At 44.6% G+C, this 16,438-nt stretch overlaps 1 protein-coding gene across 1 annotated transcript in view; it reads left to right on the forward strand.

The window, feature by feature from the left end:
• jag2b (jagged canonical Notch ligand 2b) overlaps window positions 1-16,438 on the forward strand; it is a 105,749-nt gene that overhangs the window by 52,741 nt on the left and 36,570 nt on the right. The window contains exons 6-12 of the mRNA XM_084150887.1: window positions 82-212; window positions 3,292-3,411; window positions 3,731-3,844; window positions 5,394-5,507; window positions 7,765-7,878; window positions 9,741-9,787; window positions 10,142-10,315. Of these exons, the coding sequence (XP_084007013.1) occupies window positions 82-212; window positions 3,292-3,411; window positions 3,731-3,844; window positions 5,394-5,507; window positions 7,765-7,878; window positions 9,741-9,787; window positions 10,142-10,315 (814 nt within the window). The remainder of the gene's footprint in view (window positions 1-81; window positions 213-3,291; window positions 3,412-3,730; window positions 3,845-5,393; window positions 5,508-7,764; window positions 7,879-9,740; window positions 9,788-10,141; window positions 10,316-16,438) is intronic.

Here is a 16,438-nt window from a genome sequence, read left to right on the forward strand (position 1 = left end):
TTCTGTTAAAACACATTTTCCATTGCATGCCTTAATGAACATGACGCGTGTGTTGATGGCGCTTGCCCTTGATGTCCACAGGTGCAACTATGGCTGGCAGGGCCAGTTCTGTGACGAGTGTGTCCCCTACCCAGGCTGTGTTCACGGGACCTGTGTCAACCCCTGGCAATGTAGCTGTGAGCGCAACTGGGGAGGCCTGCTCTGTGACAAAGGTAAGGCATAGGCGCACATACAAACACGCGCACATACACACAATGGCTTGTATTTTAAGTGAAATCAAGTCAAATACTGTACATTTTAAAAGGGATGTTTCCACCCAGGTAGATGCCAATCTTTCCCAGTCATTTGGGATTGAGGTCTGATGACAATACCTGATGCATGTAACAGAAAAGTGGTGTGGAATAAGGACTGAGCATGACCAATTTTAGATGTAATTTATGAAAACTTTAAACTGTATGCGCATATTAAACTGTGTGTGTCTGTGTGTGTGAGAGTATATACGCACGCGCACACACTACATGACCAAAAGTATGTGGACACCGGCTCGTCGAACATCTCATTCCAAAATCATGGGCATTAATATGGAGTTGGTCCCCCCTTTGCTGCTATAACAGCCTCCATTCTTCTGGGAAGGCTTTCCACTAGATGTTTGAACATTGCTGCCATGACCAGAACATGCCTACTAGTGCCAGTGAAGCAAAACTATTGCACCGTAACAAATAGCATTACTGCCTCTTACGACAAGCATGTTTTCTGCTTGTTGTGGCGTCAGCATTGCCGGCTGCTGTGGAGACTAACCTTATCCCCTTAGTGACTGATCCTGGACCTACTTATGTTGCTTTATTTCCTATACATAATGCATGAATTAAAGTACAAAACGGCCTGATTTCCCAAATGCATCTTAAGGCTAAGTTTATCGTGAGAACCTTTGTAGGAGCATTGTTTCTCAAAACCATTTACTATAGTTGCACTTGAAATTGCTTGTTATTTACCGACTGCCTCAGAACAGCTCAGTCCGTCATTAGATGCATTTTTCCCTACCGCTTCATTTTATACACAGAAAATCTCAGCTAAACATTATTATAGGGTAAGCATTAGAGTAAGCCACCTCAATATTTGCAGCCATAGGTGATGATATATTTCTAGGAGCTAACCCATCGTCCGTATTGTGGAATTGGAATGTTAAGGTAAGAATTTCATGTAGAAAGCTAATCTGAGAGCAGCATTACCTTTCTTTCGATCCTATCTGTATCGACACTGCCTTAACCACGCACTTAGCGAACGTTCTGTCTGCGTTTTGGGGAACGCATGTTACATCTTTGGCCGTTGTGGGGAAAAATCCATCGTTAAAACAATCGTAAGCCTAAGTTCCATCGCTATCGGGACACCGGGCCCAAAGCCTGACCATTTTTATGAAGTTGCCTCATAGACAATGATCTAAGATCAGTTTAGCCTTTTTACCCCTTGTAATACTTAAGCTTAAGAGTTGGCGAGGGGAAACTAATCCTAGAGGAAACCTCTAACCAGAGCAAACAATCAGGCCCTACTAATGAGTGGTGGAGATGGATACTGGTGACTACTGCAAAGGGACGTCCATCTAGCTGTTAGCATAGTTATATAAACACATAACATGGCTACTACATAGTAATAGTAGTAATGCTGCATTTTTGTTAGCGTGGTGTTAGCGTTACTGCTAAAAGGATACTGGTGTTGGGCCCTTATTTGAGTTGATACTGATGGTTACAGCAGAGGACATCCCTCTAGCTGTTAGCATAAACAACTAGCACATAGTAGTAATTCTACATTTGTGTTAATCTCTCCACTTACTTCACTCCGTTATTATACGTGTGTGCGCTTGGGGGGAGTCCGTTTATTTAAATTTTTTTACGCATACCTTTTGGTAATATGATACCTTGCCGGTCCATGCATTCCTAGCCTCCCAAATGGCAACATTCACAAGGAAGTGTTGTCTTCCCATTTTGTGGTAAAGGCAAAGAAGAATGACTTTGAAAACATCACTACTCTAAGCTAATTTGAAAGAAAACCAACTGCATATTTAAATAATAGCTAAATGTAATGAAAGTTTAGGTTTGTTTTACATTACCTTGTTTTTTGCCTGCCAGTAGGCTACTCTGCTAGCAGCTTGCTAGCTAGCTAGCTGGCTAAAATCAGCAAGCAAGCTAGCCGTTTAGCATCCCACATTTCCCCTATGTGAAATAATCAGATTTATAAGTAATATTCCCTGGCAAATATTTTTATACTTGCCAGTGTTTCCTACCACATTATCTCAGTTTGATATGCTGCTTGAATATATTAGCTCCCTTATCAGATAAATAGAATGTCATCATTTTTCCTCAGAGAAAAAAAGTACATGGCTGCAGATTTTTACCATTTCAAAACAGCCTAGAATCATGTACTTTTTACTTCTAAACAAAATACCTTTTGGGGGGATTTTAAGGCTACAATGTTTGGTGTATAGTTTGAACAGTCGCTGAGATTATATTTGGTTATCAATGCAAAATAGACCGCTTATTTGATGCGAAGCCTATAGGCAGGACTACGTACTACAAGGACACACCCATTTTGTGACGAAAAATGACATTCACATACTGCATTACACTCTGAATCATTGTGTACAGTCTGTCGAGCTTCTTAGGGTGACGTTAGCATAGTGATAGTGTCACCGCTAACAGGATACTGGTGTCAAGCCCTTATTGTAGTGGCCATAGGGACACCCAATCCTCCCTCTGCCCTCCGTCACTGAGTGCTTTCTAGGATGAGAGGAAGCCCAGAGGTCCCTAGTGGGGTCTGATCCCTCTTTATTTATTCACAAGTCCTTTAGGGGGAAAAACAGAACAGCCTCATGGCTCGATACATAGTACTACGGAAGTGTACGGTGTTGGCTGACATTTGTTGCGTCCCAAATGGCACCCTACTCCCTTTATAGTGCACCCCTTTTGCGCTATTTGGGACGCACCCAGTGTATGCTTTCCAAATCTAAATTCCCCTAGCCTGTAGACAAATACTTTTTTGTAGAACTGAACAGTATTTAAATATGCGCTGTATTGGCTATATGGGAATACTTTAGCTCCATCTTTCCTTCAGATAGGCTTACACCTGTCCAGTCATTTCAGATCTACACAAAGTGGGTGGTAGGGGCTGGAATTGTGTATGCTGACTATGCCCAGGATGACTGCACAACTGCTAGCATGTAGAGAACCAGAATGATAGGGATGGGGGTTTGATTTGGCGTTCATAATCTGTGTGTATTTCGTGTGTGTGCATGCCCAGATCTGAACTACTGTGGCAGATACCAGCCGTGCGTGAACGGCGGCACATGCATGAACACGGAGCCGGATGAGTATCGCTGTGCCTGTCCCGACGGCTACTCTGGCAAGACCTGCGAGATAGGTGAGACACAGAATTCAAGCTACTACCCAAAAAGGCTAAAAGGCCCAGCTACTCCCTGCCCCCTTCACCTAGTTCCTAGCTGGCTACCTCCTTGTTTTTCACAAATACTTTGGATGGGCTTAAAGGCCCGTTCCATGTTGACCCCCCTGCCCTCTTCCCCTAGCTCCTAGCTACCACTTCTGTTTTCACAGGTTCTCCAGGTGACCTTAAAGGACCTGTTCCATTTTGACCCCTTGAGGACTTTTCCCAGATGTTGACCTGCTCGTTTGTATAGTGATGTGTTTGTGTATCTGCACGTGTGTGTGTGTGTGTTCTACAGCTGAGCACGCCTGTGTGTCCAACCCGTGTGCCAACAGCGGCACGTGCCATGAGGTCCCGTCTGGCTTCGAGTGCCACTGCCCGCCGGGATGGGAGGGGCCCACCTGCGCCAACGGTGAGAAGAACACCCCTTCTTTCTGTTTATTCATCGCCCTCCATATCTGTAACTCATCCCTGCAGTAGCGTCTGTCTGTCTGTCTGTGTGTGTGTGTGTGTGTGTGCGTGCATGCATGTTTCTGTGAGGGGCCCCGGCTTCATAGGGGCCAGGATTAGACACCCCACTGACACCCATCGGGCAGAAGACTCACCCGGAGGAGGGGGGGATTTGCATAATCTGCCCTCCCTTTGAACCAGGCCGCATTGGTGGCACTGGGAATGTGTCTTTGCCACCCTTCTTATCCATCTCTCATCGTTGTGGGATTCTCCATAGAACCCATCTCTCTCTCTCCACCCCCGTTACTGACACACACACAGGCACTCACGCCCCCCCCATGCTTTCCCTAGCCCTCGAAGGTGTGTGTGGCTGTCTGGCCTAAAGCCTTGCACTGGTGATGGAGTGTGACTATACGATTGCAGAAGTGCTGTGTGTTTGCTTGTGTGTTTTTCATTATGCCCGTATCAGAAGTGCAAGGATAGGGCTTTAATGGCAGCTAATCACGTTACGCTACCATGACAGGCTTCTTCTCTCTCGGTCTCTTTTGCTTTCTCTCTCTGTGCTCTTTTGCTTTCTCTATCGCTCTTGCTTTCTTTTTCTTTTGTGTTCTCTCTTTCTCTCTTGCTTTCTCTCCCTCTCCTCCATCGCTGACTCTACCTCTAACCATCTCATTCATGTCTCTCTTTCTCTCTCGCCTTCATAACTTGGACTCCCCCCTTTAACCATCTTATTCCTCGCTCTCACTCCCTACCTCTTTCTCAGTGACTGCGTAAGACTCTTAGAATGTGGTGCTGCTATAACAGCTATTGATGCTTTCTCTGGCAACAAGCTCCTGAAAATAGGCTTTGGGGTCACTTTAAAATAATTAAACGCAGTTAGCCAATGCCTCTGCACTAGCGAGCTCAGGTACGCGTTAACAAGATGCCGAAGGTGAATTGTAGCGAAGGGTAGCGTTTTGATATTTGGGTATACTATCCTGGTTGGACGTTTACTGGAATCAGGACGGAATTAGCAGGACACCCTGTAATCCTCCCAACAGATTTTTGGTAAACCTGGTAATTTTGAGAAAATTACCGGAACTTTGCAACCTTTATCCTTTATATAGGGGAGGTGATTATCTAATAATAATGTCATACATGCCTCTTAGCAGACACTTTCTTCCAAAGCGACTAACAGTACATTGAGTGCCTGCATTTTTACTATGTGATCGCTGCAGGAATTGAACCCACAACCTTGTCCTTGCTAGCACTCTGTTCTAACCATCTGAGCCACACAGGACCATTGTGTTTATAGAAATTATTTGTTACTGGATACTTTGATAGGAGATAACTCTCTGAGTGATGTAACAAACTAGAGGTTCTATTCAATCGAAATTGGTCACCACATTATTTCATATTAAACACTGTATTGTAAAATGTTGAACACTGACTTAGTATAGTATGCCATATGTGTGGTCATGTGTTTGTGCTGTTGTTTATTTAATTTTATGTGTGTTTTTGGTTTTACTCAGACATGGACGAATGTGCTTCCAGTCCATGTGCCCAAGGTGGGACATGCATCGATCTGGAGAACGGCTTTGAGTGTGTGTGCCCCCCACAGTGGGGTGGGAAGACCTGCCAGATTGGTAAGACCCCCGGATCACACACCCCACCCAAATCAACAGACTGCATGAGTGTCTCAGTGGTGCATCCAATCATGTTACGATCGTAGCTGACTCTACAATGATTTTAGAACAATCCATTAAAATAGGGCTGACCCCATTTAGTCAACTGGTTGATTGTTTGGTGATTTATAGGATATTTATTTTTATCAGGCTATTTTCTACCTGCATGCTGCAATGTTTTTATTTGCTGGTTTTATGTAGGCTATATTTACATAGTTGGCAATAGAAGTTACTTTTAGAATTTTGATTAACCACATTATAGTGATTGAGATACGAAGACTTTATTAGAAATTAAATGAAACTGTTCCACGAAAATGTGCATATGAAAATCATAACTGGTACGCAGATTGGTAGAAATGGTAAGATAAATTGGCACTCCAAGTAGAAATGGTGTAGCCTATTATCTACCGGCAACTTCAGGAACTTAATGGCTAAATCTGCGAAGGCCAGCAGCAGCTGGGTCCGGAACAGGTTTTCTTTCTTCTGGTTAGGCGATCTTGATCTCTGGCTCGCTCTTTAGTTATTTGTGTGTCTTCATTATTTAATCACAGTGTGCTTAAAGCATCAGCCAAGCTCAGTAGCCTACATATAGTTTATTTTATTAAAACACATAGGGTATGTCTATATAGGAGAAAATACAAGTTTAAACATTTCGACCATTCTTTGGATTTGTTAAACTAGCTACTTCCGCCAACTGCTAATATTAGCGTTTGGGTGAACTATCCCTTTAAGTACACCCATTCATCGATCAATGGAGAGTCCACTCGCATGACTATTACCAATGGTTACTTCCATAGCCCCAGGAAGTAGGGGTGTTTTTAGTGCACTGGGAATTTACTAGTCCTGTATTAGTGGACCGATATAGCACGGGTTATTTGTTTTATTTTTTCACAAAAGTAGTGCACTGGGCCTTACTTATTCTCAGCCCCCCTACTGTCTGCAACACGATCCTAGTGCCTTCAGAGTACAGCGATGTACACCGGAAACTGCTTGGCAACCGCTACCCATATCATGAGTGCTGTTGTCTGTGACCAGAGTCCCGCGTCACATTTTAATTTTTTTATCTTTGTTTATTTACGTTTGTTTATTTATCCACTCATACCTGATGAGAGGAAGCAGAGTGTTTTGTGCCAGGAAGCGGATTATGACCTGGAAACAAGCTCGGGGAGGGGAGGGAACCCAAAACCCAGCCCGCAGTCTCCCCTTACGGAGCTGGAACCGTAACCTGGTCTCCCCTTACTACCTGAGCGTTGGATGTTCGGGTTTCATACAGGTGTGCGAGCGGACTGGCCATGCTCCCCGGGGACGGCCCCCCCTCCTGAATATTTAATATGCAGCAAGGCTTTATTTTTTTGGAGGGGGGGGGGGGGGTTTAAAAATATTAGTGTCTCAGTTGTCATCTGCTTTTTTTGAAGGGATAGGCCCAAACAAGTTAGATGGGTGGATAGATGGAGGGAGTTGAGAGAGGACGGGTGGAGGAGAAGGAAGGGGGAGGTTGGGGACTGTGACTCTATAATGGTGTCTGCGGGATAGGCCCAAACAAATGGAAAAGAGGGAGTTGAGAGAGGATGGATGGAGATGGAAGGGGGAGGTTGTGGACTGCGACTCTATGCCACTCATGTAGATTTAGATAATTTAATAGGTTCAAGCAATATGGGAATTACTTCAACTTGACGTCCTGGGTAGAGTTCCTGCCATATTTGCCTTTCAGATCTACAGGAGCGCGTAGGAGGGGGGACTAGGGGTTGATTTAGGATTCAGGGATAGAGTGGAACCTCTTCTTCTTGTTGGACTGAAATGGCTGACTGGACAATGCTAAGTGTATTGCTCCCACCAATAGTATAGGCTTATACATCAGGATCAGAACATTGACACCTGTGAATAAAATAATACACCTTTTAGAAAAAAAATCCCTCCAGTTTCCAATAATGAGGGGAGCTTTACACAATCCTTTGTATTGTAAAGGGGTTTGGTACCGTGCTTTACTGTAATTCGTTATAAGTGGAAGAGACTGACAAGAAGACTCATTCTTGGACTCCTTTGTGCCGATGTGTTGGTGGTGGGGCTTCAATGTGCCTTTTCACCTCTTTCTTCCCCCTCTCTCTCTCTCATCTTTCTCTCACCTCTCTCTATCCCTCTTACCTCTCTCTTTCCTTTCTTCCTCCCTTTACCCGTTGACTCTGACTCCCTCCCCCCTTTCTATGTCCTGACTCCACAGATGCGAATGAGTGTGTGGGGAAACCGTGTGTAAACGCTTACTCTTGCAAAAACCTAATTGGCGGATATCACTGCGACTGCTTTCAAGGATGGTCCGGACAAAACTGTGACATCAGTCAGTATTCGTCTCCCCCTTATTGTCATCACCGTCTCTCTCGCTCTCTCTCTCGTTATTTTCACTCTTGCTGCTGATCTTACCGCTGTGGCTTTGGGCCACGTCTCGTTGGCACGTTCTAGCACTGTCACCTCCGGCCGAGGCTTTGTCACTTTCTAAAGTGGCCACTGTCTCCCTAGCTGTCTCTGCAAAACTCACCAACTTTGCCTCTGTGGTTTTTATTGCATGAAGGGTATAGATTCTTGTCAACTGCATACAGTGCCTTCAGAAAGTATTCATAACCCTTGACTTATTCCACATTTTGTGTTACAGCCAAAATTTATTAACTATATAAAAAAGACCCATCTATACACTACCCCATAATGACAAAGTGAAAATATGTTTTTATAAATGTTTGCAAATGTTTTGAAAATGAAAATACATAAATATCTAATTTACATAAGTATTCACACCACTGAGTCAATACTTTGTAGAAGCACCTTTGGCAGCGATTACAGCTGTGAGTCTTTCTGGGTAAGTCTCTAAAAGGTGCTGAATGGTCAATCCGATGTCTACAGTGGCCGTACAGCATTTACTACTATACGACCTGTTCAGAAGTCAGGGCATTTATACTTCTTGCGCGTCGCAGAGCTGTTGTGAAAGAAGTTGTCAAGGAAGTGAGTTTGTGTTTATACTAGACCTCCCGCGCAATCATGTCAATGCGGAGCTATACGGAGCCCTCCACATTGTAAAAAAAATTGCCCGATGCGGTACGGAGCTCAATTTTCCCTCTGCGTGCCTCCGGAGGCTCCGTAATTGTGTCACACCATCCGACCACATTTTCGGATCAAGCATAAATTGTCTTTAAGAGTTTTTCACACCTGGATTGTGCAAAATTTTCAGGTCTTGCCATAGATTTTAAAGTAGATTTAAGCAACTCCATGGTAGATTTTCCTGCTGAAAGGTAAATTCATCTCCCAGTGTATGGTGGAAAGCAGACTGAACCAGGTTTTCCTCTTGGATTTTGCCTGTGCTTAGCTCCATTCAGTTTCTTTTTTTATCCTGAAAAACTCGATTACAAGCATACCCATAACATGATGCAGCCACCACTATGCTTGAAAATATGGAGAGTGGTACTCCGTAATGTGTTGTATTGGATTCATGACAAAAAGTGTATTACTTTGGCCTCATGGTGAAATCCCTGTGGTGTCCTTCCTCTCCGGCAACTGAGTTAGGAAGGACGCCTGTATCTTTCCAGTGACTGGGTGTATCGATACATCATCCAAAGTGTAATTAATAACTTCACCATGCTCAAAGGGGTAATCAATTTCTGCTTTTACTCCATCTACCAATAGGTGCCCTTCTTTGCAAGGCATTGGAAAACCTCCCTGGTCTTTGTGGTTGAATCTGTGTTTGAAATTCACTGCTCAACTGAGGGACCTTACAGATAATTGTATGCGTGTTGTACAGAGATGAGGGAGTGATTCAAAAATCATGTTAAACACTATTGCACACAGTCCATGCAACTTATGTGACTTGTTTTATTTTTACTTCTGAAGTTAAAAAAAATGAAAAGTATAATTCCACTTTGACGTTATGGGGTATTGTGTGTAGGCCAGGGACAAACATCCTAAATTGAATCCATTTTAAATTCTGGCTTTCACAAAATGTGGAAAACATTTAAAGGGTTGTGAATACTTTCTGAAGGCACTGTATGTTTGCTTTGTTCATAATTGAAGAATAACCATGGACTAACTTTCCATCTTCGATTCATTAACAAAAACACCTGCCTTGATTGCACATTAAAATGGTGGATCTGTTTTTATGCTATAGTTATTTAAAAACCCTTCTGTGTGTAACCATCTTTCTCTCACCTACCTCAGATGTCAAGGGCTGCCACGGCCAATGTCAGAATGGAGCAACGTGTAAGGTAGGTGCCCTTCTCTGTGGCCTCATGACTCAATGCCACACAGAAAATTAATTAATAATGTAATTCTTTTTTTATCTGCTCAACCATTTCTGTAAATGTTCATGTAAAATTTGCAACTCTGAACTATATGTATGACATGACCAAATCGAGATTTAAGAAGGCTCTTAGACTGAAACCTAGAGGACATGCTCACCTATGGATAACTGGATATCTATCACATACTGTCAAGTTCTTTCTCTTGTATTCAACTTGCCCTTTGACCTGTTAGCAGGTCAAACCCTGTCCTATAGGATTCTCATGTGTTAGATCTGTCATTTATATCTATCTTTTCCCACCATCTTGCTCTCTCTTCAGGAAGGTCCCAGGGGGTATTTCTGTCAGTGCCCGTCAGGCTTTGTGGGCACGCACTGCGAGATCCAGCGGAACAGGTGTGCCAGTGGGCCCTGCCAGAACGGCGGGCGCTGCCACAGCATTTTGGATGGCTTTGTGTGCGAGTGCCCGACCAAGTTCTCCGGGGAACTGTGTGAGGTGAGCCTTGGGTTCAAAGGCTGAAGTCTTGGGACCAGTTTACTCTAAAGTGTTGGTCCTTTGGTGACACACACAGAGCAAATTGAAATCTGACCCTCCAATTAGAGACTGATATATATCTCACAAAAGTGAGTACACCCCTCACATTTTTGTAAATATTTGAGTATATCTTTTCATGTGACAACACTGAAGAAATGACACTTTGCTACAATGTAAAGTAGTGAGTGTACAGCTTGTATAACAGTGTACATTTGCTGTCCCCTCAAAATAACTCAACACACAGCCATTAATTGGGCCCAATTGGGCCCAATTAGCCATTTTCCCTCCCCGGTGTCATGTGACTCGTTAGTGTTACAAGGTCTCAGGTGTGAATGGGGAGCAGGTGTGTTAAATTTGGTGTCATCGCTCTCACACTCCCTCATACTGGTGACTGGAAGTTCAACATGGCACCTCATGGCAAAAAACTCTCTGAGGATCTGAAAAAAAGAATTGGTGCTCTCCATAAAGATGGCCTGGGCTATAAGAAGATTGCCAAGACCCTGAAACTGAGCTGCAGCACGGTGGCCAAGACCATACAGCAGTTTAACAGGACAGGTTCCACTCAGAACAGGCCTCGCCATGGTCGACCAAAGAAGTTGAGTGCACGTGCTCAGCGTCATATCCAGAGGTTGTCTTTGGGAAATAGACATATGAGTGCTGCCAGCATTGCTGCAGAGGTTGAAGGGGTGGGGGGTCAGCCTGTCAGTGCTCAGACCATACGCCGCACACTGCATCAAATTGGTCTACATGGCTGTCGTCCCAGAAGGAAGCCTCTTCTCTTCTAGATGATGCACAAGAAAGCCCGCAAACAGTTTGCTGAAGACAAGCAGACTAAGGACATGGATTACTGGAACCATGTCCTGTGGTCTGATGAGACCAAGATAAACTTATTTGGTTCAGATGGTGTCAAGCGTGTGTGGCGGAAACCAGGTGAGGAGTACAAAGACAAGTGTGTCTTGCCTACAGTCAAGCATGGTGATGGGAGTGTCATGGTCTGGGGCTGCATGAGTGCTGCCGGCACTGGGGAGCTACAGTTCATTGAGGGAACCATGAATGCCAACATGTACTGTGACATACTGAAGCAGAGCATGATCCCCTCCCTTCGGAGACTGGGCCGCAGGGCAGTATTCCAACATGATAACGACCCCAAACACACCTCCAAGACGACCACTGCCTTGCTAAAGAAGCTGAGGGTAAAGGTGATGGACTGGCCAAGCATGTCTCCAGACCTAAACCCTATTGAGCATCTGTGGGTATCCTCAAACGGAAGGTGGAGGAGTGCAAGGTCTCTAACATCCACCAGCTCCGTGATGTTGTCATGGAGGAGTGGAAGAGGACTCCAGTGGCAACCTGTGAAGCTCTGGTGAACTCTATGCCCAAGAGGGTTAAGGCAGTGCTGGAAAATGATGGTGGCCACACAAAATATTGACACTTTGGGACACTTTGGACATTTTTCATTTAGGGGTGTACTCACTTTTTTGTTGCCAGCGGTTTAGACATTAACAGCTGTGTGTTGTGTTATTTTGAGGGGACAGCAAATTTACACTGTTATACAAGCTGTACACTCCCTACTTTACATTGTAGCAAAGTGTCATTTCTTCAGTGTTGTCACATGAAAAGATATACTCAAATATTTACAAAAATGTGAGGGGTGTACTCACTTTTGTGAGAGACTGTATATAGTCCAATTACGGTGAGATTGAAAACACAGGTATGTCCTGAATTCAGTCAAAACGCATACCTCCTGCATAAAAGAATTGACACACACTCACTCCTAGAATTATACACACATACAGCTCTGTGCTGTTTTGCTTTGACTGAACGGCAGACAGTACTGATTGCGAGCCCAGTCCTGTACTTGGCGTAAAAGGCTATAAATACGAACCCTCTTCAATGAGGCAACTCTACTATGGCCCGGTGCCCACTCAGTCACTCCAGGTCATTGAGAAGCTACATTTATGCCTATCGTGGAATTGTGGCTCTATTACACTCCTATGCACTCCTATCACCATCATATGACATATTTATGACACTTACTACACTCATACGGCATTCATATGACACTCCTTTTACACTTGTACTGCAATGATATGACACATGCACATCCTGCTACACTAATACAACATGCGTATGATATCCCTATGCACTCCTGCTAAACTCATACAGCATACATAATGACACTATGCACTCCTACTACACACGTACAATATACATATGAAACTCATATGCCCAGGGGTGAAAGTAGATTTAGTTTCTTACGGGAATCCCTATGTGTGTGAGCGCTTGCACACCTTTTTTTTGATAGCCTAGGTGTAATCATAGAATTACATAGGCCTAGAATCCCTATTTCATATGATGCCTATGGGTATTGTAATGACATTCTGCGATTGTCATTAGGCCTACACTTGATGCATCCACTGCTGTCTGCATCTCTGTATCGGCAACTCATCTCCGCCTTGGCAAAATGTAAGTGTTTTCATCTAACCACAATGCAATTCTGAGCATATATCAATTTTCAATCAATTTTATTTTATATAGCCCTTCTTACATCAGCTAATATCTCGAAGTGCTGTACAGAAACCCAGCCTAAAACCCCAAACAGCTAGTAATGCAGGTGTAGAAGCACGGTGGCTAGGAAAAACTCCCTAGAAAGGCAAAACCTAGGAAGAAACCTAGAGAGGAACCAGGCTATGAGGGGTGGCCAGTCCTCTTCTGGCTGTGCCGGGTGGAGATTATAACAGAACCATGCCAAGATGTTCAAAAATGTTCATAAGTGACAAGCATGGTCAAATAATAATCAGGAATAAATCTCAGTTGGCTTTTCATAGCCGATCATTAGAGTTTAAAACAGCAGGTCTGGGACAGGTAGGGGTTCCATAACCGCAGGCAGAACAGTTTAAACTGGAATAGCAGCAAGGCCAGGCGGACTGGGGATAGCAAGGAGTCACCACGGCCGGTAGTCCCGACGTATGGTCCTAGGGCTCAGGTCTCTCAGTTGGCTTTTCATAGCCGATCATTTAGAGTTGAAAACAGCAGGTCTGGGACAGGTAGGGGTTTCGTAGCCGCAGGCAGAACAGTTGAAACTGGAATAGCAGCAAGGCCAGGCGGACTGGGGGCAGCAGGGTGTCATCATGCCCGGTAGTCCTGACGTATGGTCCTAGGGCTCAGGTTCTCAGAGAGAAAGAGAGAACGAGAGAATTAGAGAGAGCATACTTAAATTCACACAGGACACTGGATAAGACAGGAGAAGTACTCCAGGTATAACCAACTAACCCCAGCCCCCCGACACATAAACTACTGCAGCATAAATACTGGAGGCTGAGACAGGAGCGGTCCGGAGACACTGTGGCCCCATCCGAAGAAACCCCCGGACAGGGCCAAACAGGAAGGATATAACCCCACCCACTCCGCCAAAGCACAGCCCCCGCACCACTAGAGGGATATCCCCAACCACCAACTTACAATCCTGAGACAAGGCCGAGTATAGCCCACAGAGGTCTCCACCACAGCACAAACCAAGGGGGGGGGGGCGCCAACCCAGACAGGAAGATCACGTCAGTAACTCAACCCACTCAAGTGACGCACCCCTCCCAGGGACGGCATGAAAGAGCACCAGCAGGCCAGTGACTCAGCCCCTGCAACAGGGTTAGAGGCAGAGAACCCCAGTGGAGAGGGGAACCGGCCCGGCAGAGACAGCAAGGGCTGTTCGTTGCTCCAGCCTTTCCGTTCACCTTCACACTCCTGGGCCAGACTACACTCAATCATATGACCTACTGAAGAGATAAGTCTTCAGTAAAGACTTAAAGGTTGAGACCGAGTCTGCGTCTCTCACATGGGTAGGCAGACTGTTCCATAGAAATGGAGATCTATAGGAGAAAGCCCTGCCTCCCGCTGTTTGCTTAGAAATTCTAGGGACAATTAGGAGGCCTGCGTCTTGTGACCGTAGCGTACGTATTGGTATGTACGGCAGGACCAACTCGGAAAGATAGGTAGGAGCAAGCCCATGTAACGCTTTATAGGTTAACAGTAAAACCTTGAAATCAGCCCTTGCCTTAACAGGAAGCCAGTGTAGGGAAGCTAGCACTGGAGTAATATGATCAAATTTCTTGGTTCTAGTCAGGATTCTAGCAGCCGTATTTAGCACTAACTGAAGTTTATTTAGTGCTTTATCCGGGTAGCCGGAAAATAGAGCATTGCAGTAGTCTAATCTAGAAGTAACAAATGCATGGATTAATTTTTCTGCATCATTTTTGGACAGAAAATTTCTGATTTTTGCAATGTTACGTAGATGGAAAAAAGCTGTCCTTGAAACAGTCTTGATATGTTCGTCAAAAGAGAGATCAGGGTCAAGAGTAACGCCTAGGTCCTTCACAGTTTTATTTGAGACGACTTTACAACCATCAAGATGAATTGTCAGATTTAACAGAAGATCTCTTTGTTTCTTGGGACCTAGAACAAGCATCTCTGTTTTGTCCGAGTTTAAAAGTAAAAAGTTTTCAGCCATCCACTTCCTTATGTCATCCTTATGTCATCACTTCCTTATGTCATATACCATCCGGTTTCAAGACAATTCGCTCATATTTCATGTGGCTGACATGCGGTAATGTTAAATAATGGTGTAATAGCCTACAGTTTTCTTTACATTTTGTTTGAATTATTGTGATAGGCTCATGTTTTACCGGTACGGCGTACCCCCACTATTTATTTTGCTGGGACGACGTACCGGCTTACTTTCACCCCTGCCTGCCTACTACACTTGTACTGCATACCTATGACACACCTATGCACTCCTATCAAATCAAATTTTATTGGTCACATACACGTGTTTAGCAGATGTTTATTGCTGGTGTAGCGAAATGCTTGTGCTTCTAGCTCCGACAGTGCAGTAATATCTAACAAGTAATATCTAACAATTTCACAACATATACCCAAAACACACAAATCTAAATAAGGAATGAATTAAGAATATATACATATATGGACGAGCAATGTCAGAGCGACATGGACTAAGAAACAGTAGAATAGTATAGAATACAGTATATACATATAAGATGAGTAATGCAAGATATGTAAACATTATTAAAGTGGCTAGTGTTCCATTTCTTAAAGTGGCCAGTGATTTCTAGTCTGTCTACTGTTTAACAGTCTGATGGCCTTGAGATAGAAGCTGTTTTTCAGTCTCTCGGTCCCAGCTTTGATGCACCTATACTGACCTCACCTTCTGGATGATAGCTGGGTGAACAGGCAGTGGCTCGGGTGGTTGATGTCCTTGATGATCTTTTTGGCCTTCCTGTGACATCGGGTGCTGTAGGTGTCCTGGAGGGCTGGTAGTTTGCACCCGGTAATGCGTTGGGCAGACCGCACCACCCTCTGGAGAGCCTTGCGGTTGCGGGTGGTGCAGTTGCCGTACCAGGCGGTGATACAGCCCGACAGGATGCTCTCAATTGTGCATCTGAAAACGTTTGAGGGTTTTAGGTGCCAAGCCAAATTTCTTTAGCCTCCTGAGGTTGAAGAGCCTCTGTTGCACCTTCTTCACCACACTGTCTGTGTGGGTGGTCCATTTCAGTTTATTGAAGCTTTCCATCTTCTCCACTGTGATCCTGTCGATGTGGATAGAGGGGTGCACCCTCTGCTGTTTCCTGAAGTCCACGATCATCTCCTTTGTTTTGTTGACGTTGAGTGAGTTTTTTTTCCTGGCACCACACTCCCAGAGCCCTCACCTCCTCCCTGTAGACCAGGGTTCTTCAATTCCGGTCCTGGAGGGCCGAAACACCTCTGTTTTTCATCCTCTCCTTCTAATCAGGGGCTAATTCAGACCTGGGACACCAGGTGAGTGCAATTAACTACCAGGTAGAAATAAAAAACAGTGTTTCGGCCCTCCAAGACCGGAATTGAAGAACCCTGCTGTAGACTGTCTCGTCATTGTTGGTAATCAAGCCTACTACTGTTGTGTCGTCTATAAACTTGATGATTGAGTTGGAGGCGTGCTTGGCCACGCAGTCATGGGTGAACAGGGAGTACAGGAGGGGGCTGAGCTCACACCCTTGTGGGGCCCCAGTGTTTAGGATCAGCGAAGTGGAGGTC

This window comes from Coregonus lavaretus (assembly GCF_964263955.1).
Source record: "Coregonus lavaretus genome assembly, chromosome: 33".
In the NCBI taxonomy this organism is placed as follows: Eukaryota; Metazoa; Chordata; class Actinopteri; order Salmoniformes; family Salmonidae; genus Coregonus; species Coregonus lavaretus.